Source organism: Dasypus novemcinctus, chromosome 7 (genome assembly GCF_030445035.2).
Source record: "Dasypus novemcinctus isolate mDasNov1 chromosome 7, mDasNov1.1.hap2, whole genome shotgun sequence".
Taxonomy (NCBI): Eukaryota; Metazoa; Chordata; class Mammalia; order Cingulata; family Dasypodidae; genus Dasypus; species Dasypus novemcinctus.
The window spans coordinates 1,202,765-1,223,992 of record NC_080679.1 but is presented as its reverse complement, the minus strand read 5'-3'; the positions used below and the strand labels follow the sequence as shown (position 1 = coordinate 1,223,992).

Genomic DNA, 21,228 nt, shown 5'->3' with positions numbered 1-21,228 from the left:
AAAGGAAAAAGGGACAGCGATGGGGACGCAGAATCGACTCCATGCCAACCAAGACTAAGGCTGGGAAGGCAGGGCTAAAACTCCAAACCGCCTTACCAGGCCTGCCCACTCGCCAAACACAACCACCAGACGCCCCACGGCAAGAACGGCCCCTGCCGAGACTGGGCCAGGGCCTGGGTGTGCCCCGGCTCTTCAGGACTCGGAGATCCCCGTATGTGCCCAATGTCTAGGCAAGTCAGGGAATGGCAGTTAACGCACTGAAGTTACAATCTCCAAAAGAGACCCACTGAGAACCAAAGGCCCTCACATTAATTTAAAACAAAAGCAAGTTTATGGCATCAGGATGGTTCAATAATGTAAAAGGGACAAGTGTTTAAAGATGCCACAGACCACGACACAAGGCCAAAGGCCATGCAGGCGCTGGGCTGCAGCAGGACTGTGGCTCACGTTTACACGCTGCACGAGTGGGGCACACGAGGCAGCACCTGATGCCAACTGCGGCCAGACCCGTCAGTGCACAGGCCAGCCAGGAAAGGGCCCACTGCTGACCGAGCCATTCGGCAGCAGGGCCTGAGTGTTCTCCCTCTCCCGTGTCCACCCAAAGGCAGAGCACCAGGGACTAGCTGGTTCCAGTAGGCTCAGACCATGTGCAGGGGGGGTTATCTGCTCCCACACGGGCCGTCAGCAAACACCTCGACACCGTCACGGGCTCTGCTGCGTTAACACCGAACTGCTCAGACACGAGAGGGCCGGGCCCCTGCCTCGCGCACGAGTCTAGAACTGCCATACTCCATGTGCTCAGTGGTGGATGCTGAGCATGGTCAGCCTGCTGGGGCCCCTGGGCACGGCACTTTCAGTGTGGCCCTGAGGGTTACGAGCGAGGAGGGGCTGGGCTGGCCCCCTTTCGGGTGACCAGCTCTGCAGACGGCTGTCCAGTGCAGGAAGAAGAGCAGCCTCTTGCACAGGCAGAAGGGCCTGGGGAGGAGGCGGGCCGGGGCCGTCTGCCTCACTCACTGTTGGCTCCGCTCTTCCCAATGAGGTGCCTGTGGAACTTGTGGTCGATGTTGATCTCCACGTAGTCCATCCGGCTGACCTGCAGGAAGAGCAGAGGCTATCAGGGGCACAGCACAAGGAGTTTCCATCAGTCAGGCCACGGAGGGATGGCTACGTGCACGACAAACCAGAACCCTAAACAGGAAGCTCTGACTGCTGCCTTTTCTTACCACCGAAGGGCCAGGATAAGGAGCCTGTGGCCGGGAAAGACCCGCTCCCCAGCCTAGTTCCCTGCACCCAGCTGCCCTCCGCTGCCTTCAGTGCCTGCCGGACCCAGGACACGTACAAATGTGCCCTTCCCAGGTCCCCAGAGCTCCCCCACACCAGCACACGACGCGATGACGGGTGCCCTTCTGAGGCCCTTACCAAGTCTTTCACCATGGCTTCGATCTGCTCCTGGGCCACGTTGACGTCCTCTGTGGGGCCTTCCAGAGTGATCTTGTCCTCGCCCTCCGTGAACTCGATGTGAACCTACCATCACCACCAACAAGGAAGGAGCCCGTTACGGCTGAAAGGTACCGCTGCGCAGGGACCTCTGCTTCTGGTGTCAAGTCGTCCCTGGCCAGGGGACGGCAGGCGCCTTCTCAGGGGCAGCTGCTGATCCAAACCTACTTCACATAAATGTGGGGAGGGGAGCCACAGCTACAGGCTCCCGACAAAGCTGAAAGGGAGGACTAGGGTATTAAATATTATAATAATCTACTCCTCTCCCAAGAAGGGGAGAAGCAAAGCCCTGCACCGCGCCCGCCACCAAAGCCGCTAACTTAGAGCACAGTGGTCCCTGCTCTCATGTCCGTCCTTCTTTGAGAACCCCGGCTCCTCTGGCTGCATTAAGAACGGTTCAGCAGCAGGGCCCACATCTGAAAAGCACGGCAGCCCAGGGGGCAGCAGAATAACTCATTCCTCTACATGCAAACCCACGCTACCTTCCTGGTTCAGGACAACACACAATTTAAGGATGCAGTGCATGTCAAGTTCAACTACACTGGCGTGAACCAGAAACTTGACCAGAGGCAGTAAAATGACCATAAAAACAAGCATGTTCTCTGGGGTCCCTCTGCTGGTAAGGTTTGTGGGGCGCATCAGGATACCCGGGTCGACTGAGCAGACTCGGCACAGGGGCGCAGAGATGAGTGGACTACTCCCTCCACGGAGCCCAGCTCTGAAACCAGGTCTGCTTCCAAAGCCCAGGTGCAGCCGCAGCATCGTTACCGGCCGAGACACGGTAAACAAGATGCGGCACACGCTGCTGACGCGGAGGAGCGGGAGGGAACCTGAACCCATGCGTGCTGCTCCCCCTTCAAGCACTAACAGCCACGGGCACCAACTGTCACACAGGACAAGGGATTCTGAAAAGTACTTCTCAGTCTTTAAAAACATTTCAGAAAAACAGCAATAACAGGACAAATTCTAGAAATATGATGCTAAAATCTCAAAGAATCTCAGTCTAATCAGAATAAAAATGGTTCCCTACCTTCGGCATCTGCTGAGTGATTTTAGCCAGGTTCTGCCCTTTCTTGCCAATGATAAAACGGTGAAGCCAAGAAGGGGCAGAGACAGAGGAAACCGTGAAACTGTTGGCCTAGGAAAAATAAAAAACAAACACGTGGGTCTGCAGAGCTCAAGGTTATGTCAAAACAAAAGTCGAATCACTCACTTAGGGGTCAGAGACGGGCAACTGCCCATTCCGGGGTACATTCTGACATCTCCATCAGGGTCCCCAGGAAATGAGACCCGAGTCCATAAAGGGCTGCAGAGAATTCATTAAAACAAAGTACACTTTATTCTCAGAGGCAGTTACCTTGGCATAGACTTCGGTCAGTGCCTGCCCTAATTTTTCAGGCTCGCCTCGAAGTATCACGGTCTCTGAGATGCTGTCTGACGGTGGGATTTCAACGGAAACTCCAGTTCTTTCCAGGATCTCCTGCAAGGAATTGCCCTTGGGCCCGATGACGTACTTATGCTGAGATTTCTTCACCTCCACTGCAATGGTTGTGGTCTTCTTTTTCTAAGTAAGAACACCGGAAAGGCAATGAAAAGAAGGAAGGGTGGTGGGAAAGCAGGCAGATGGAGGCAAGACATTGTTGTCAGCGGGAAGGAGGTGACACGACAGGGCCAGGACCACGGCTCTTTATCATCAGGTGAGGGCGACCTGAGGATGCTCAAAAACCACTTCTCAAATCGCGGCTTTCTCTCCAGACCAACCGGGAGGACAGGCAGTGTGCAGGACATGCCGCCCACTTTCCTTGAACACTGCTTAAGTGCCCGACAGCCAGGGAGGCATGGCCACCATCTGCTAACTGTGGAACCAAGGCTGGGATATTTTAAACCATTTGCTGGAGGGAAGGGGGTGGGGGAAAGCTGGGCCGGAAGCACACCTTTTCCTCGTATATCTTCTTGATGCGAGCCACCGCCTGCGCCAGCTGCTCCTTCTCGCCGGTGAAGACGATCTCGGTGCGGCTGACGCTGGGCGGGGGGATGTTGATGCGCGTCCCGGTCTCCTGCATGATCTCGCCGACGAGGCGATTGTATGGCCCGGCAATGAAGGGGTGGAATGCCTTCTCCACCTCCAGCCTCTCAACAGCACGCTTGTCCTGGAGAGGACGGCCCGTGAGGCGCGGAGCTGGGACCCCCGTGCCTCTGCTGTCCGAGGGCCCCGAGGACAAAGAGTACACAGCGCTGACCCACCTGCTCGGCGGAAATGAGCAAGACCTCGTGGCGCGCCTTCTCGATGCCCTCCTTCGTGCCAGTGATCCTGATCTGGTGGCTGGGGTCCTCCGGGCGCGGGATCTGAATCTTGGTTGCAGTTTTCAGCTCCAAGTCTTGCAGTTTCTCTCCATTTTTGCCAATAACAAAGCGATGGTGTTCTTTGGGAATGGCAACAGTTGCTGAGGCCTACAGCAGGAGGAGAACCAAAGTAAACAAATACCTGTTGGTTCAGAAAAAGCGTTTTCTCACACCACTCACCATATTCTCTGGCTAAAACGCCACCTTCACTTGTTCTTGCCCAGCTAACCCCAATCCATCCTTTTCCAGTCTTCACTTAAAAATCATGCTCTCAGGGAAGCTTGCCCCAAATGACACCTAGAGCTTTTATAATTTGGGGATACTTATTTGTTCAAAGTCTTTTCAGCACAGCAGGAAGCATCAGGAGGACAGAAACATTCAGGAATGATGCCTGGCTTGTTCTTTCCATTCCAGTCCAATGTGTGGCACCTGGATTAGAGCACGCACTCCTGGCTAACCAGATGCGTTTCAGTTCCGGCCATTTTTTCACAGCCATAAATCTTGTATCTAGTAACAGACTCTCGTTTCTATTTCATTTACAGCCAGCCAAATAAGACAACTCACCAGAGCAAAGAAAAAGGAAATAATAAAAATCCTTAACCTATGAGTCAAATCGTTAGGAGATTAAGCACCTTTCTAAAGTCGTAACGACACCGAACAGAAAGACAGGAAAACTGACTGCGAGGCCTTAAAAGAGGGGCCAGTCTTCAGGCCCCAATACGGGCGCGCCACCTGCTGTGTCGCCACCAGCGGCCACTGCCACAGAAGCCTCCCCAACGTCCCACGCAACTCTAAGTGGACTGTTTCAACAGTCTCGATAGGAATGTTAAACCAAACTTAGACGCACCAACAAAGGCCCTCGCTTTTCACATTTGGTAGAGGAAGAGTGCGCCGGCCCGTCCCAGCTGGAGAAAGGCGTCACGCGGTCAGGAACGCCATGGGCGTGAATCCAGGGCACAGGACGGAACCTCCCTTTGAACATGGATGCAAAAGCCCTCAATCAAACAGACCAAACAGATCCCACAGCACACTAACAACAAATATTATGACCAGATGCAATTTCTTCCAAAATTGAGCAGTACTAGGATCTAAGATCTAATACTAGATCTAAGAAAACTCAAGCAATCGTGCACAAAATTCTAAATCATGCGTGATGAAAATTTTCAAGAAATTAAGAATCGATGGATTTCTTTTTTTTTCTAACACAACCAAAAATTTATACCCGCCTCTGCCCCAACGCCGCCTGGAACGGCATCATCACCTACACTGCTACTGCCACTGCCCCACCCAGTGCGGCGAGGAAGGAGAAGGCAGAAAAGGAGCTGCCACGTGAGATCCCAGGTTAGAAGAGGCCCAGGAGAAACCACGACTCTGTCGTAAAGTATTATAAATTATTCCTAAAGTTATCGTCTATAAGAGAGATAAAAGATTGGAATGCAAAATCAACAGCCTTAAGACAAAAACCGACTAGCCAGTGAGAGGATGGAATGGAAAGGAAGACTCACTGACAAGGGGCACAAAAACAAAAAGAAAAACGAAAAACAAGAAGGGCAACAAGCCCCCAGGCACCGGCCCAACCAAACAGGTGGAGTATGTGCACTGGAAATGAGAAAACACCCACTAAAAGATCTAAGAGGTTCAAATAATAAGGAAGTCAAGTTTCCCAGAGACGAAATTGAAAAATTAATGCCATTTTGGTGAAAATGGGCAGAACTAAAGAGGCTAGACTAGCCAGGTGCTGGGAACTGCATCATACTGCCCACAGACGAGATCAAGTCCTAAGCTGTGGACCCAAGTGAAAATGGCATCTTGCAGGTACTATTAAAATGAGGTAAAAGGGACTCAGGAGGGCCTTAGTCCATCAGCACCCGAGTCCTCAGGAGCAGAGGAGGAGCAGCGCTGCCATGTGCAGAGGTGGCGCCCGAGACACGGCCGGCTGGCAGGCTGCCCCAGGCGCTGGCTCTGACCCTGCCGGCACCCTCACGGTGAACTTCTAGTCCCCAAAACGCCTCTTATCTGTCCCAGCAGCCCCTGCAGATGAAGACACCAGGAAAGCCTTGAACAAGGAACACAGTTTCAGGTGGGAGGAGTATACAGCAGAACTAGACATCAAAATATTATAATATCAGTACCACTAGAACAGCAGACCATCAGGTACATAGATAGGCAGCCCACTGGGTCAGAAAACCCAGAAACAGACCCAAGTTAGTATGAAAATGCAGTACGTGATGAAAGTGGCACCTCAAATCACTGCACCTTCAAATACCGTCTTTTAAAGATGGTGTTAAAATCAATAGCTATAGGGAAGCAGAAGTGGCTCAACTGATAGAGCATCCACCTACCATATGGGAGGTCCAGGGTTCAAATCCAGGGCCTCCGGGCCTTTGTGATAAGCTGTCCCATGCACAGTGCTGATGTGCACAAAGAGTGCCATACCACACAGGGTTGTCCCCTGTGTAGGGGAGCCCCACGTGCAAGGAATGCACCCCGCACTGAGCTGCCCCGTGCAAAAAAAAGCACAGTCCACCCACGAGTGGTGGCACTGCACACACGGAGAGGTGACGCAATAAAAAGAGACAAAGATTCCTGATGCTGCCAAGAATGCAAGCAGACACAGAAGAACACAGCAAATGGACGCAGAGCGCAGAAAAAAGGGGGTGGGGGGAAGGTGAGAGAAATAAATAAAATAAATCTTTTAAAAAAAGAAAAAATGGATAGCTATGTAGAAAAGATGAAATTGGAACTTCCCCATACCATTCACAGTAAATTCCAGAGGGCAGAAGAGAACTGTAAGAACACCCTTCTTCAAGTGCAGACGACGGATAAATCTTACCATCTCGAAGCGAAAAAACCTTCCTTACAATGACGCAAGTTTAAAAGATTGACAAATTTGATTACATAGGAATAAAACTTTCATATAGCAACACAGGCCATGAGCAAGATCAAAAACCAAACGACAAACTCATTGAAATTATTTGCAATTTACATTACTGACAGCAGGTTTTTAGTAGTTCTAATATAGTGAGCACTGAAAAACTGAGCAAGGTGAATGAGCTGAAAGAAACATGGGCAAAAGCTGTAACGAGCGAGTTCACAGGAAGAACTGCAAACGACCCTGGTGAAGAGACGCTCAACCCCGCTCATCAGAAAAACGCAAGTCTTGGCTACCCTTGGGAGGGGAACCCAGGCACGTGAGGAGTCCCGCAGGGCGACGGGGAAGCAGGCTCTTGAAGGGAGTGCAAAGCAGCACAACTCCTGAGGGAGGGAAACTTGGTTCCATGCAGCAAATTCACACAGCCGACTGGCCTTTGACCCGCCATCTCCCTTCTAGGGATCTATCCCGAGACAAATGGGACAAGACAGGCAGCGGCACAAGCAAGATTTTTATTGTGACAGGAGGGTCACAGGGTTCAACACAAGGCTAACTGGTCATCCACAGGAGGGAGGGAACGGGGGACAATGCGGGAGGCTTCTCTGAGGATGCCTTCTTAAGCATTCTTGACCTTGCAGTCACGTTAATGTTAAAGTAATGTGAAAAAATGGAAAAGCAACTGAAGCAAATGAACCTAACTATATATCAAGATGACAGCATAACCCAAACAGGAAAGAATGACTTGAAGTGACCTTAAAATACAATGCTGGGGCGGTGGACTTGGTGCACTGGTTAGGGCATCCGTCTACCACATGGGAGGTCCGCGGTTCAAACCCCGGGCCTCCTTGACCCGTGTGGAGCTGGCCCAAGTGCAGTGCTGATGCGCGCAAGGAGTGCCGTGCCACACAGAGGTGTCCCCGCGTAGGGGAGCCCCACGCGCAAGGAGTGCGCCCCGTAAGGAGAGCCGCCCAGCGTGAAAGAAAGTGCACCCTGCCCAGGAATGGTGCCATACACACAGAGAGCTGACGCAAAACAAGATGACGCAATAAAAAGAAACACAGATTCCCATGCCGCTGACAACAACAGAAGCAGACAAAGAAGAAGACGTGGCAAAAACAGACACAGAGAACAGACAACCGGGGTGGGGGGGGGAGAAAGGGAGAGTAGTAAATAAATAAATAAATCTTAAAAAAAAAATACAATGCTACATTGATAGTATTTTAAAGAAAAGAAATGCTACCATGCACTTTGTGGTCTTAGTGGTAGTGCTAGAATTATTCTCAAACTGTTATAGAGCTATTATAAAATAAAGCAATTCATTATAGGACTATCATTAGGAATCAAAATTTTTCACTAAGGAAATAAGTACACCCACCACTGAAGGGTACCAACTAACCTAAAAATCGATTAAGGGGAAAAAGGATCAATGATTTTATCCTGCACTTCTTGTATGAATTGTCAAGGAAGAAAAGTCTTTAGAAAAAATATCAGACAGGTAGAAGTTTGACAAAATTGGAAAATCATTATTTGCAACTCCCAATTAACTTAGGCAATGACCACCAATGGATTTACAAAACCATTAAGTAAAAGTTAATTGGCAAAGAACTTTATAATGGACAGGTTAAGGTTAAAAAACACCTGAGGGAAGGGACTTGGCCCAAAGGATAGGGTGTCCGCCTACCACATGGGAGGTCCGCGGTTCAAACCCAGGGCCTCCTGACCCGTGTGGAGCTGGCCCATGCGCAGTGCTGATGTGCGCAAGGAGTGCCGTGCCACGCAGGAGTGACCCCCGCATAGGGGAGCCCCATGAGCAAGGAGTGCATCCTGTAAGGATAGCCGCCCAGTGCGAAAGAAAATGCAGCCTGCCCAGGAGTGGCACTGCACACACGGAGACCTGATGCAGCAAGATAATGCAACAAAAAAAACACACAGATTCCCAGTGCCACAGATAAGGATAGAAGCGGTCACAAAACACACAGTGAATGGACACAGGGAGCAGACAACTCGGGGCGGGGAGGGGGGGTGGGGGAAGAAGGGGAGAGAAATAAATAAATCTTTTTAAAAAAACCCAAAAAACAAAACACCTGAATCTACTGATCAATCTCAGAATCAGGACAACTCAATAAGCAGATGTAATACCAACTACACAGCACCATCTACAGAGTCTTCCTCCACATAAACTGAACATGGGGGTAATTAAGCCAGGAGATCTAACCGCCTGTTTACATGAAGTAATGATGAACAGCTGAACAAGCCAAATGCTCCTGTAATCCCAGCAACTCAATGGCATTAAGTGTTGAAGACAACGAGCTCTACAACCAAATGCAACTTGTAGATCTTGTTTGTATACTGATTTGAATAAACTGGAAAAGACACCTGCGATAATGAGGGGAGTCTGAACGGAGATGGTTGAGTTATAGTGGAAATTAATTACTATTAATATTATTAAATGAGTTAATGGCACAATGGTTATGTTTAAAAGGGGGGAAGGATACACTGAAGTATTACCAGGAGCAACACATGCCCTGGATATGCTTTAAAATGATCCAGGGTAGAGGGAGGGGAGCAGGTCAGGGACAAATGCCTTTACATGTTATGCAGAGTCCCAGAAACGACCCCCCACAGGGCACCCACAACAAAGCAGATGCTCTGACAACTGTTTGAATCCCATGACACTGGCCAGGGTGCTGATTTTAAAGAAGTGGCGCTGGGCTAATCTTACCCCGGGCAGCCGCCCTTGAGCCCTGTCCCCTGCCTGTGGCCTCTCTGGGATCAGGCCCTCTCGTCTAGGGCTTCCACACAAGCACACACACCCAACGGTCCGCAGGCAGGACCTCCCTTCTGCCCAAACACATTTGCCGGCAGAGCTGTTACATTACATTTTAGTAAGTTTCTCCAAATATCTTGCCATTTAGAAAGGGAGAAATGAATCAGATTTACTTAATTATTGCTATGGTTCCCAAATAGAGTCCAAGCACTGGGATCAGACTTCTAAGGACTAGGGAACTGGTTTAAAGTAAACAAATATCTGAACTAATTTCAACAAGGTTGGGGCCCTGGACACTTGCATTTAAAAACAAATGAGGGGGGAAGCAGATGTGGCTCAACTGACAGAGCATCCGCCTACCATATAGGAGGTCCAGGGTTCAACCCATGTGCAGTGCTGCAAGGCATGTCATGCCACACAGGGGAGCCCCATGTGCAAAAAAAATGCAGCCCACCCAGGAGTGGTGCTGCACACATGGAGAGCTGACGTGGCAAGATGACGCAACAAAGAGAGACACAGGTTCCCGGTGCTGCCAAAAGCAGACACAGAAGAACACACAGCAAATGGACACAAGAGAGCAGACAACGGGGGAGGGGGGGGCCGAAAAACAAGTAAAATAAATCTTAAAACAAAAATAAATGAAGGGGCTCTCACTGCCTAGAGGAGATTGCATCAAATCTTAATGTGTATTTGTGTCTTTCTCTCCCATTTCTCAGCAAGCTCTTTTCTTTCTCCCATTTCCCAAATAAATTCTGTTTACTGGCCTAAAAACAAACAAACAAGGGGGAGTGGATGTAGTTCAAGTGGTTAAGCACCAGCTTCCCACATACAAGGTCCCAGGTTCAATCCTCAGCCCCAGGTCCTCAAAAATAAAAATTTAAAAATTTAAAAATAAGCTAGCTAATTCTCATGCCAAACACTGGGGACCACTGATGCATGCGATCCATGTGCCTACATCACCTACAGCAAGGCCAATTTCACTGCAGGGTCTCAAGCTCTGGGATAAGCCTTTAATTTTCAATTCATTCAATCAGACAGGAAAAATGGTAGGTGTTCCAAGCTCCTGATTTAGCGGGTTTTCAATGAAAACGCAAGGAGGCTCCCACTGTTGCTCTTCTGCCTCCAAACAAGTGGCAAGCCCACTGGCGCCAGGAGCCCGAGTGGGAGCACCCGCGGCACAGCCCTGCACGGGGCCCGGGACGCCCACCTGAGTCTGTAATCGAGCGACAATGTCCTTCCGAGCCTTCATGACCGCGTCCAGCTTCCCCGAGACCATGATGGACAGCCCCTGGTCCTTGGCAAGGGACAGCTCCAGGTGTGCGCCAGTCCTCTGCATGATCTCCAGGCAGATTTTCGCCTGTTCGCCTTCCCCAAACTGGTTCATGTCCTTGTATTTTCTCTCCTCCAGGGGCACGTGGAACACCTGTGCTCAGAAAAGATCACAGAAAGGGAGCATTAGGAGGTCCAGGGAGATGGAGGGGGAAATGTCTTCACTCCCTCAGCATCTCCCACCCAACACGGCAGAGCCGTGGGACAAAGCAGGTAGAGGAGGCTGACGTTCCAGTGCAGAAGAAACCCACACCCTACAGCATGGCGTCAGCAAGCAGAGCGATGCGGAAGGGACAAAGCAGGTGGAAGTGGGCAGAGGGAGGCCGAGGGCAGGGGCAGGGGCATTCCAAAGCAGCGCATGCACCTGGTGGGTCCCACAAAGAGAGGCAGGCATGGGGGCCTCTAGCAAGCACAGGGAGGAATACACAGGAGCCAGCCCACCCAGTCCAGCCTGCACCTGGGAGGAGAAGTCTATGTGAAACAAGAAGTCCAAAAATGGTTAAGCAGAAGGACCTAATCTGCTTTATGCTCAGGGTTGTGCAGCTTTCTGGATAATGGACCAAGGAGGGCAAGGCTGGAAGCAAGGGAATCAGGAAGGGTATGAAGGAGAAAGTGGGCATTTAACAAGACTAGAAGACTTGAGGAGACACAAGAGCATCATCTCCGATGGGCGTAAAACACTCACTGACACTAAAAGGAAAACATCAAGGATGCAGTCTGCCAGGAGTCTAGAGCGCAGGGAAGTGGACTTCCCACCATGGCCCCCCATGAGATCACTCAGATAGAGGATGCAAAAAGAGAGGGCCAAAGGCGAAGCTTCAAGGCTGCTAACTTTCTCAGATTCAGATGGCAGAGAGAAGGGCTAGTGGAGTTGAAAGAAAACCAAGAAACTAGTGTTCTGGAAGCCAAAATAGAAGAATGTCACAAGTAGGGTGAGAGGTTGGAGACGAGGAGTTTCGGGAGTTGGGAATGATGACCAAATTGGAGTGAGCAAAAAACAAGGGGGACCCATCAGTTTGACAGCCAGTGTCTAAGACCCTATGACATGCCAGCCCTCCTCCTGGGAGCCAGGGAGTGCAATGACCAAGAGTAAAGCTGCGCTCCTGAGGAGCTTCCAGGAGAACTGAAATGCACAGGACAGGATGCCGGGCCAGTGCGGCCTTGCCCCTTTATACCCCCAGCATTTCCCATTTCCTATGGTTCACTTTTGACTACTCAAAAGAACTCCCACCAGACTTTTACTCCAAGGGGGAGGACCAGGTCCAGGAGGAGTCAAGAACCACCTGAGTAGATAAGGTAGATACAACCCCAGGTATTGGTTCTTTTGAGGGATAAAGAGACCCACGGGTTCTATGGTCATGGCAGAAGGGGTTCACTGCCATGACAGATGGCCCTTCTTTGGAGCTGGTGTTTCTGCGTGATGGAAATGGACTCAGAGGGGATCTCTTTTCACAAGACTTGCATGCTACTTTATTGGAATTGTAGTTGGTGCTGGGTTTAGGATATATGTAGGGGATTTGAATCTCTGGACTGATAATATGACACCCAGGCCCAGAGCCTCAACAGACTTCAGTTCCTACACTTTGACTTACTGGACTTACTCCACTCAGCTAACATGGAGTTGAAGAAGGTCAACCACCACAACATGGAGCCTAGAGTGTCTACAACTAGAAGCGGGAAGAGTGCATCCAGTACCCATGTGCAATCTAAGCCCTCACTTGACATAGGTGTGCAATGGACACAACCAATCCAATGTCCACAGAGAAAATGTGGAATGGGTGTGGGAACGGTAGCCATGGGGGCTGCTGGGTGTGGGGAACGGGAGGAAGAGATGAGATGTGGAGGCGTTTCCGGGACGTGGAGTTGTCCTGGATAGTGCTTCACGGACAATTACGGGACACTGTAGATCCCCCCAGGGCCCACTGGATGGAACGTGAGAGAGTCTGGGCTATGATGTGGACCATTGACTATGGGGTGCAGTGATGCTCAGAGATGAACTTACCAGGTGCAATGGATGTATCACGATGATGGGAGAGAGTGTTGCTGTGGGGGGAGTGGGGGGCGGGGGCGGTGGGGTTGAATGGGACCTCATATATATTTTTTAATGTAATTAAAAATAATAATAATAAATAAATATTTAAAAAAAAAGGTAAAAAAAAAAAAAAAAAAAAAAAAAAAAAAGAACCACCTGAGTGATGACGGAAGCCTTGATGGGCCGGATCTTGTTACTCCAGGCTCCAGCAGGCTCCTGCGTGTTTTCCAAGCAAGCCGCTTTCTCAGGGAGTGGTGGGAAGGCATCCTTATAGGTTGGAGGGTCGCTCTCCTCTTCTGAATTTAAGGTAGCAACTGGAACAAGGTCAACACATTAATAGGAAGCACACGTTTTTCAGCATTTGCTAAAAAACAAACAAACAAAAACAATAAAAAACTTCTATGGATGCAAAGGAACACAGAACACCAGGATGAAAAAAATGGATCCAGTAATAGAGCAAAACTTGTAAACCATGATCACTAACATCCCTACCACAGATGGGCCACACAAGGCCTGATGTCATACATGACATAAAACATTTGTGTAACAAACCCAAACACCAAGTAGGAAAAACAACAACAAACAATGCTTTGAGGGTTTTAATGCCATGAAAAGAGACGGCGACAGGAAGTGACGACTCTCGCATCCCACCCCCACGCAGACTCATGGGAAAGGCCACAGGACCTCAGAACAGGAGGGGCTCTCGGTGGTCACCGGGCCCCACTGTCGCCCTGTGTGAGCCGAGGCCCAGTGCCAAGGGAGGGGCGTGTAACCCAGAATGGCAGCGTGCAAAGTGGAGGGGAGGCCGCACCCCTGGCCCTCCTGAGAATCCCTCACCCTGCTCTAAGTCCCCCCACCCCACACAAACTATTGGTGAAGATAATCTATTTCCTCCCCCAATAGGTGAACTCTTAAAGTCAGGCCTTGTCACAGATTTTCAAGCCCTCAAGACTCTTCCTTCTACAAAGATACTGAAAAAAATCACAGCTGCGACAGTGCCTGGCCAAGAGCAGGCCCTCAGACGTGCACAGTGAAGCAGCACTGCGTGCACGCCTCGGAGGCAAGCCCCAGGCGAGACTGGCCTCCCCTCCCCCTGCGGCAGGCAGCAGGGCCAGGGGAAGTCTGGCTCCTTCATCACCAACCACTCTCACCCTCTCCTCCCCAGTGCCCTAGTCTTTCAAGTTTTGTCCCTTTAAACCATGAGCTCCATGAAAAGCAGGGGCTGTGACTGAGTCCCAGGGCCAAGCAGGTGAACAAGAGTGCTCAAAAAGGCCTGTGTCCAACTCTGGGTTCCACCACTTCCTGGCCGTGCGACCCAAGGATGCCGCCAAATGAGTGGCAGTGCCAGAGGGCAGCTTTGGCTTTCAGCGCCCCACTTTCCTGTCGAGGAGTGGAAAGGGACTACTGGATTAGGCCGAAGGGTCACAGCCCTTGAGCAGAGAGAACCCAAGTGAGGAGCAGGGTCTAGTCAGCCCCGCCCAACGAGGGACCCGCTGGCTACAGGTGGTAGCACCTGAGATGTGGTCCCTGTTGACAGGAGCTGGAATTTTCATTCTACTTAAGAACTGACACTTGATTCAGTTACTGAAAAACTTTTAAGACTGTGTGGAACATCTGGACATGTAAATGTACTCCTTCAACTATAAATTTTACAAAATGTAAACATAAATCAAGGATTTCAGATTTTTTACGTTAATTTTTAAAATGATTATATTTATAAATATATTGGGTGAAATAAAACACACTACAACGCATTTCACCTGTTCTTTTCACTTAGCATGGCACTAGAGAATTCTCACTCACGCGTGACTCATACTCTGCTTCCACTGGGCAGTACTGCTTGCTGTCATGCGGCTGCACTGGAGGGCTCAGAGCCAAAGCCTGGCCCGCGTCCTCGAGGTGGGTGTCTGGCAGGGCTCCAGGATGCTTTGCAGCCCAGGTTTTAGCTCAACACGACAGGCAAACAGCAATTTTGAACAGGGATCCTATTAACTACCAAACTCACTAGTGTTTGAAAAAACTCTCCATTTCAAATCGTCCTGTATCCAGAGTCTTCCGTCCCTTCTAGTCATGTCCACTCTTCACATCTGGCAGCAGAACAGGGTATATGCCAGGCAGGGGGGGCCCCCCAACAATGAGGGGCCAAACAGCAATGCCAGAAAGGCAGCAGGGTCCAGGGGGCGTGCGTTAAGCTAGCAGGTAGGATGCATAAAGGGCGATCACCTTTGATCTGCTGCGGAACCAGCCCACTTCGATGTTCGGCAAAGCTCTCCTGGGTCAAAACTGCGACGGAGCTCATTGTTGGTCTCACACCTACACAATCCGGATAAGCACTGAGGCAGGAAAGAACAAATCAAAGAAGAAAAAAAGTCAAAGACACAGTCAATGGCCAAATATCTAAGAGACTGTCAACTGAGTTTGAATCTTTTACCAACAAATTATACCTTTTCATTTTCCTCGCTTACTACCTATGACATAAGCTGATACCCAAATTCTCACCAAGTGATGAAAAGGGAAAAAATGCAAAAAAAAAAAAGTGTCTTGGGTCAACTGGTTAACTCCCCCTCACAGCTGCCTGTAGCTGAGGACGCAGGCTTGGGCCGCAGGCGGAGGGCAAGGATGCTCACGGGAGGCAGACACCCCAGCCCCTACCACCCACCGGCCCCACTGACGTGGGCTCAGGGCTCTCCGGCTCTACTAACAGCTGTCCAAGTTATTTTGTTAGTCTGTTCTCTCACACATCTCCTGATCATAGAAGAATTAATCTAAATTCTTAATTACTAGAAAAAGCCAACCCAACGGTCTCTCAAGGAGTGCGTCCAGAGTCCACTCGACGAACCACCCTGGCGACCGGGGTTTGGGTCTGGCTGCTCCTGAGCGGCAGCGCCGGCCCACGGTGCTTCGTGCCAGCCACGCGTGCACTCTGGCCATCTCCTTGGCTGCGGCCCAGCTGTGGGACATTGGCAGGCCGCCCCAGGGCCTGCTCCCAAGTGGCCTACAGTGCTCAGCGGCCCGGGTAGTGCTGCAGGCCAGGAGCCCCAAAGGCCACGGCTCACAGATGTGGAAAACAGCCCGTTCTCCACATCAGAGGACAAGTGTGAGGACAGGTGAGCGCGGGCCAGGCGCTAGCTTCCCCCTCCCCTGGATCCCATTTCTGTACTTCCAGGTGAACTACTGCTACCTCAGCAGGAAGAACACACACTCTCTTCACAACTACGATACCAAATTATCTTACTTGTACCACCTTGGCAAAAAATTTTTTAAGGGAGTTAAGTAAACAATAAGGAGAATGAGTTTTTGCATAATTTCACTCCCAAGGATCAAGAAAATTAAGTTCTGCATTCCTAAGGAGAAGCAAGATCCAAGTTCAGATAATCCTGACTAAACCTAATTTAACATTTAAGAAAAAGACTGAAAACAGTCAGACGATGCAGGGGTGCATGGGAAGGAACCCCCTAAAGACTGCTCACTCCGGCTGAAGCTAGGGGTGGCCGGACACGGATGCACCTGAGAGACAACAGGGGTCCCCAGACACGACGCCTGCACTTACCAGCTAAGTGGTCGGTAGCCAGGAGGTCCGTCCCGAGGCCGCCTCTGTCAGCCTGCCAGCTTTTGCTAGTGCAGGACCGGAAGGGAAAGAACAGGGGGAAAACCAGACAAAAGTTATTACCTGCATTTTACAACCCAGATCATTTTACTGCCCAACCAGAAAAGGTCCAAATATGATTTCTATTTTGGTTACTAACACAGATACTGAGGCAAGTTTCTAAGCAAAAAAAGTGTGTGCAAGTGCTGCCCTTAAGCCATTAGCTTCAAACAAAACCAATTACAATAAAAACTGAACCATCTAGAACTTTCAAAGGACAATGTTTCCTGGGAGGTGTCCCTTATTAAATACCAAAACTTCTAAATTTTAGCCATTTTGAATTAAATTCTTCATAAAACTGAAGGTTTGTTCATGTGCATGATTAAAGAATCCTCAGAGTACCTACTCAACCTCTAGACTGCAAGGTTTTCACCAGAAGAGATGTGTGGCAATGCGCTGTAACTGGTGACAGAATGTGGACCTCAGGCACTTCTGGACTTCTTTAGGGTGACCCAAAGCCACTGTCTTAAGAGTTCTCGGTATACTTTACTCAGTTCTTGCTATTTCCTCATTAAAATCTTTTGGTTCCTTTTAATCCTCTGGGGATTCAGAAACCAGGTCAGAGAATCACAGGGTTGGAAGGAAGCTGACAGGTGGTCTGGGAGCACGAGCACTCCCCGGTGCAGCAGGAGGGCGTGGGCCACAGGCCTCGGGGCGTCATGCAGGCATGCGGGGAGCCCCCTGCCACTGTGCACAGCGCACCAGCTGGGCTCCAGGGCTGGAAGGCTGGACGGAACGCCCGACAATCTAGCCCGCAAGGAGCCAGGCGCGGAGCTTGCGGGAATATGGGGGCTCCAGCAGATTACGGACCTCAAAGTGTCCAATGGCCTCAGCTGAGGATGCAGACGGGTGGCACTCAAGGACTGCAAGTGCAGTCCCGAGGGCTTCTAAAAATTCTAATGCAAGGCGTGAGTCACATGGGGAAGGTAGTACAGGTCCAGTCCCTCCTGAGCCCCAGTCCCGGCAAACAGGAGTTCACGGCAGAGGGGGCATGGCAGGAACAAACCAGCCGAACGTGTAAGAGCAGCTTCAACAAATTCTCATCTGCAACTTTCCAAGATTAAGGCAGGGCAGAGAGGAAGCCTCTCAGTCAAGTGGAGGGCCATGGTGGCGCTTCCACGCACTGGGCCTGTGGCTGTGGGAGAGGCTGCTGCTCCTGGGGGCCTCAGCACCACGCAGCCCGCATGCAGCCAACCAGGGCCCCACTCCACTCAGTCCCTGTCCCAGCTCCCCGCCCCCTCGGGCTCCTCCCTGCTGACGGTCCACCTGGCACAGCCCCCTACAAGCCAGCACCATTCTTTAGAACTAAGTGGCACCCCCATCTCCAAGCCCCAAGCCAGGTTCACCCACATGACCCCACCGTCGCCCACTCTGCTCTCTAAACTTCCCCCGGCCCTGCGACCTGCTTCCTTGGACTAGGTAAGCCTACAGCGTCCAGAGAAGGCTATGAGGGGCAGTCGCTGCCACGTCGCTCCTACTGAATCCCAAGCCACAGAGAGACGACAAACTAACGCCATTCTGTACCAGGCGTCACAACGAAGCCCTGAAGGTCTCTTCAGAGACAGCTCAGAGACATTCTAGAAAAAGGAATCCCAACAGCCCTTCTACGGCTCAAGAATGGGCCTCGACACAACCTGGACCGACAATTGCACCCGACAAGGGTGAGCTGGGCAGAGCAGGCAGCCAGCAGAGGGCAGGGGGACACTCCAGACCACCTTGACAGGACAGAGTCCCCAGTCCAGGATTCTCAGGCGGAGGGTTCTGCTATCGTCACACAAGGTTGTTGGTTTTTCCACGTTTTCTTCTTTTTAAGCAACTTGAAGCTGTTTTTACAGCTTCCGTTATGACAAGCACCTGCCATTCCCTGCTTAAAGGCAAAGACCACCCACACCCAGCCCTTCCCACTGGGTGCCCAGGTGCCGCCGGCCTAGAGCCCTCGAAGTGTCTGTACCAAGCTGCCCTCCCCAGCTGCTCCCGCCTGTAAGTGCTGCCTCCTGCCTCCCTGACCTCAAAACAGCAGCTGTGCCCTCCCTCAGGGTGCTCCCTGCCTGGGCCCTGTCAACTCCTGGCTTCCCAGGGACTCGCAGGGGACCTTGGGCAGGCCCAGCTGTCAGAGGCCACTTCTGATTCCACCTTGATCTAACACGTATTATTAGAGAACAGTATTGTTCAAATCCCGACTGAAGGGGACCTTAGCTGTCACTGTAACCCACGGGCAGGAGCCACACCTCTGACCAAGGGAGCTATCAGAACACTGCCGGCCTTTCCCTCTGGCCACAACCTCCAGGTGGGAAACAGGTGGACTCCCCTCCCCGGCCCTTTCTTTCCTGGAGCAGGCCCTCTGTCCTTCACTGATCCTGAGATGGACCTGGACCCGGACCCTGCCCCACGCGGCTGCTCTCAACGCCCACACATGGCACCCGAAACAGGTCTCAGGCTATTCTCAACCTGGACTTAAAGTTTTGCTTCTTAGAGCATACGTGTCCACAGCAGAAAAAGCCACGTCTCACAACAACCACAGAGCCAGCAGATCTGCAGCTGAAGAGAGAGAGGTGGGCGCTAAGACCACCTGGCGCACCCCAGGGAGAAATCCAGCAGGGAGTACAGGTGGGAGACTGTGGTACTTAAATTCGGTACTAACAAGTATGCAATGATAACAAAGCCTCTTACACGAGAATTCTGCGCCTTTGCTTCTGAACAAGGAAGTACTTAAGTTGATCCCCTTGTGATAAGTTCTGCCAATTACCTCTTCAAAAGGAAAAGTCTTTGCAAAGGGAATTTAATTATTGGTAATACTCCAGAAAGAATTTTATTTCAGCCACAACTGATAAAATCCTCAGTGCTTTAAATACTAGACAGAACTGGGTACAGAGAGCAGTTTTGCCTTTCCAAATTAAAACTGTGTACTTTCAGCTCTACAGCAAACTTACAGGGGAAACTTTTTAAGTATTTCTTAAGACCCACAAACAAAGCTTCAGAATAAAAAAATAAAATCTGGAGCCACTGAAAGATCCAAGACTAAAATCTAAGAAAAGCCATCAAGCCACAAAACGACCCTGGATTGCGTGTGAGCAGGACGCAGGCATTTGTCCATTTTAACAAAGTTCTGGAAGCCAGCATCCATTCTGCAATAGAGGAACTCTCGCAGATGCCACCTCAGCACTGGCCCTCCCACAGCCACGGAGAGCCTGCGGGGCGGGGACCGGCTTAAAGGCACAGCACCCACTCCCTCTCCCAGCCTTTCCTCCAAATTCGGTATTTTTCCGTAATGCATTTTGCATCCGCTCACCCTGGGGCACATCCAAGTCGTGCTCAAGCACCCAGATAGCCCCCAGCCCCCATGTCCGATTCGCTTATACCAGCTGCCCGAAGAAATGCAGCAGGTGGGGGTGCCCCACGAGAAAAGACCGCAGAGGCGATTCTGAAAGTCCTTCTCCAACTCACTCGAGAGGCCCCGCCGCCCCTTCCAGGAGCAATCCCAGCCCCACTGCACCCCAGGCGCCACGAGCCCTGGGCGGACAGTCGCCGGACAGACAGGCCCCAACGGCCGGGGGTGCACGCCGCCTGACCCTGCGGGCGGGGCGGGGCCGCAGCGCTGGCCGCAGGCGCTTCCCCTGGCACGCAGAGCTCAGGAGCCGCCCCCCGCCCCGCGCGGAGGACACCTGGGGGGAGGGGGCCGAGGAACGTCACCACCTGGGCGCAGGTCGCCCGCCCTTCCCCCACCGCCTCGGCCGGAGGCGAGGACCAGGGCTGCGGCCCCGGGGTGGCCCGGAGGCCGCCCCCTCCCCGCGCCGCGCACGGCCCGGCCGGCGCCGAGGGCCCGCGGGAGTTGGGAAAAGTTTCTCGCACTTCTGGCGAGCCAGCGCCGCGGCCCATGCGCAGTAGTGACACGTAGCCGGTGCCTGCCCCCACCCCCACCCGGGCGCCGGCGGGCCGGGGCCGGCGGGGAGGGGGCGCCCAAGGCCCGCGCGCGGGGCGGCCCGCGGCCCAGCGCCCCCCGCCCGGGCGGGCACGCGCGCCCCCGCCCCCGCACTCACTCCGCCCGCGGGCCGCTCGCTGGCCGCGCGGAAGCAACCGGGACGCGCCGAGGAGCGGCGGCCGCGGCCCCGGCTGCTATATAGGGCGGCGGCTCCAATCCCGCCGAGACACGTCAGACGGCCCGGCCGGCGCCCGCCCCGCGCCCCGCCCGCCGCGCCCCGCGCCCCGCGCCCCCGCGCCCGGCCGCGCACCGCCCCGCCGCCCGCGGGAGGGCCCCGGCCCCGGCCCGAGCACCCCGGGTTCCGGCCGACTCCATCACGGCGCTGGCAACTTTCCTGGGGTGGCGCGTGGGGTGGGCTGGGCACGGGCAGTGGGGAACTAATCACCTCCAGAAAACAGGGATTAAGCCATGCGGGCAGCGCGGAGCGAAAACTGCAACCATGTTTTGCCCCCCAACCCTCCAAAAAGAAGCCTCAAGGGACAATCCAGACGATTAACTGCGGGCCCGAACCCGTAAAGATTTCCAGGGGCTAGAGGGCAGGTGGGTTTTGGCCTCATGAAAAGTCCCAGCTGGGAGCACGCCCCAGTTCCCCGCAGTCTGGAGCCCGCGGTGGAGCGCCTTCTGCCCCTCGGCGTAACAATCCCTGCCCTGGCTCCTTCGAAGCTGGAGATGAGAAGGGCGCCCGGCAGCACTCCTGCTCTCCAAGAGCTTGAGCGCACGGGAATGACAGCAGCTCTGCATCCGCTGGGTACTAAGGGCTCTC

General features: G+C 52.3%; 1 protein-coding gene across 3 annotated transcripts in view; it reads right to left on the bottom strand.

Moving 5' to 3' along the window:
- The window catches only part of HDLBP (high density lipoprotein binding protein), an 88,402-nt gene that overhangs the window by 19,313 nt on the left and 47,861 nt on the right, over window positions 1–21,228 (bottom strand). The window contains exons 1-11 of one of the 3 annotated variants that reach the window (XM_058299690.1): window positions 20,524–20,642; window positions 16,391–16,455; window positions 15,064–15,173; window positions 12,997–13,154; window positions 10,687–10,902; window positions 3,742–3,948; window positions 3,432–3,647; window positions 2,855–3,061; window positions 2,528–2,635; window positions 1,420–1,524; window positions 1,015–1,093 (exon numbers count right to left, since the gene is read on the bottom strand). In XM_058299690.1, coding sequence (XP_058155673.1) covers window positions 1,015–1,093; window positions 1,420–1,524; window positions 2,528–2,635; window positions 2,855–3,061; window positions 3,432–3,647; window positions 3,742–3,948; window positions 10,687–10,902; window positions 12,997–13,154; window positions 15,064–15,139 — 1,372 coding nt within the window. In that variant the 5' untranslated portion in view covers window positions 15,140–15,173; window positions 16,391–16,455; window positions 20,524–20,642. Of the gene's footprint in view, window positions 1–1,014; window positions 1,094–1,419; window positions 1,525–2,527; window positions 2,636–2,854; window positions 3,062–3,431; window positions 3,648–3,741; window positions 3,949–10,686; window positions 10,903–12,996; window positions 13,155–15,063; window positions 15,174–16,390; window positions 16,456–19,930; window positions 20,024–20,523; window positions 20,643–21,228 lie in introns of those variants that run through there. The other 2 variants (XM_058299686.1, XM_058299689.2) reach the window with 2 other exon arrangements.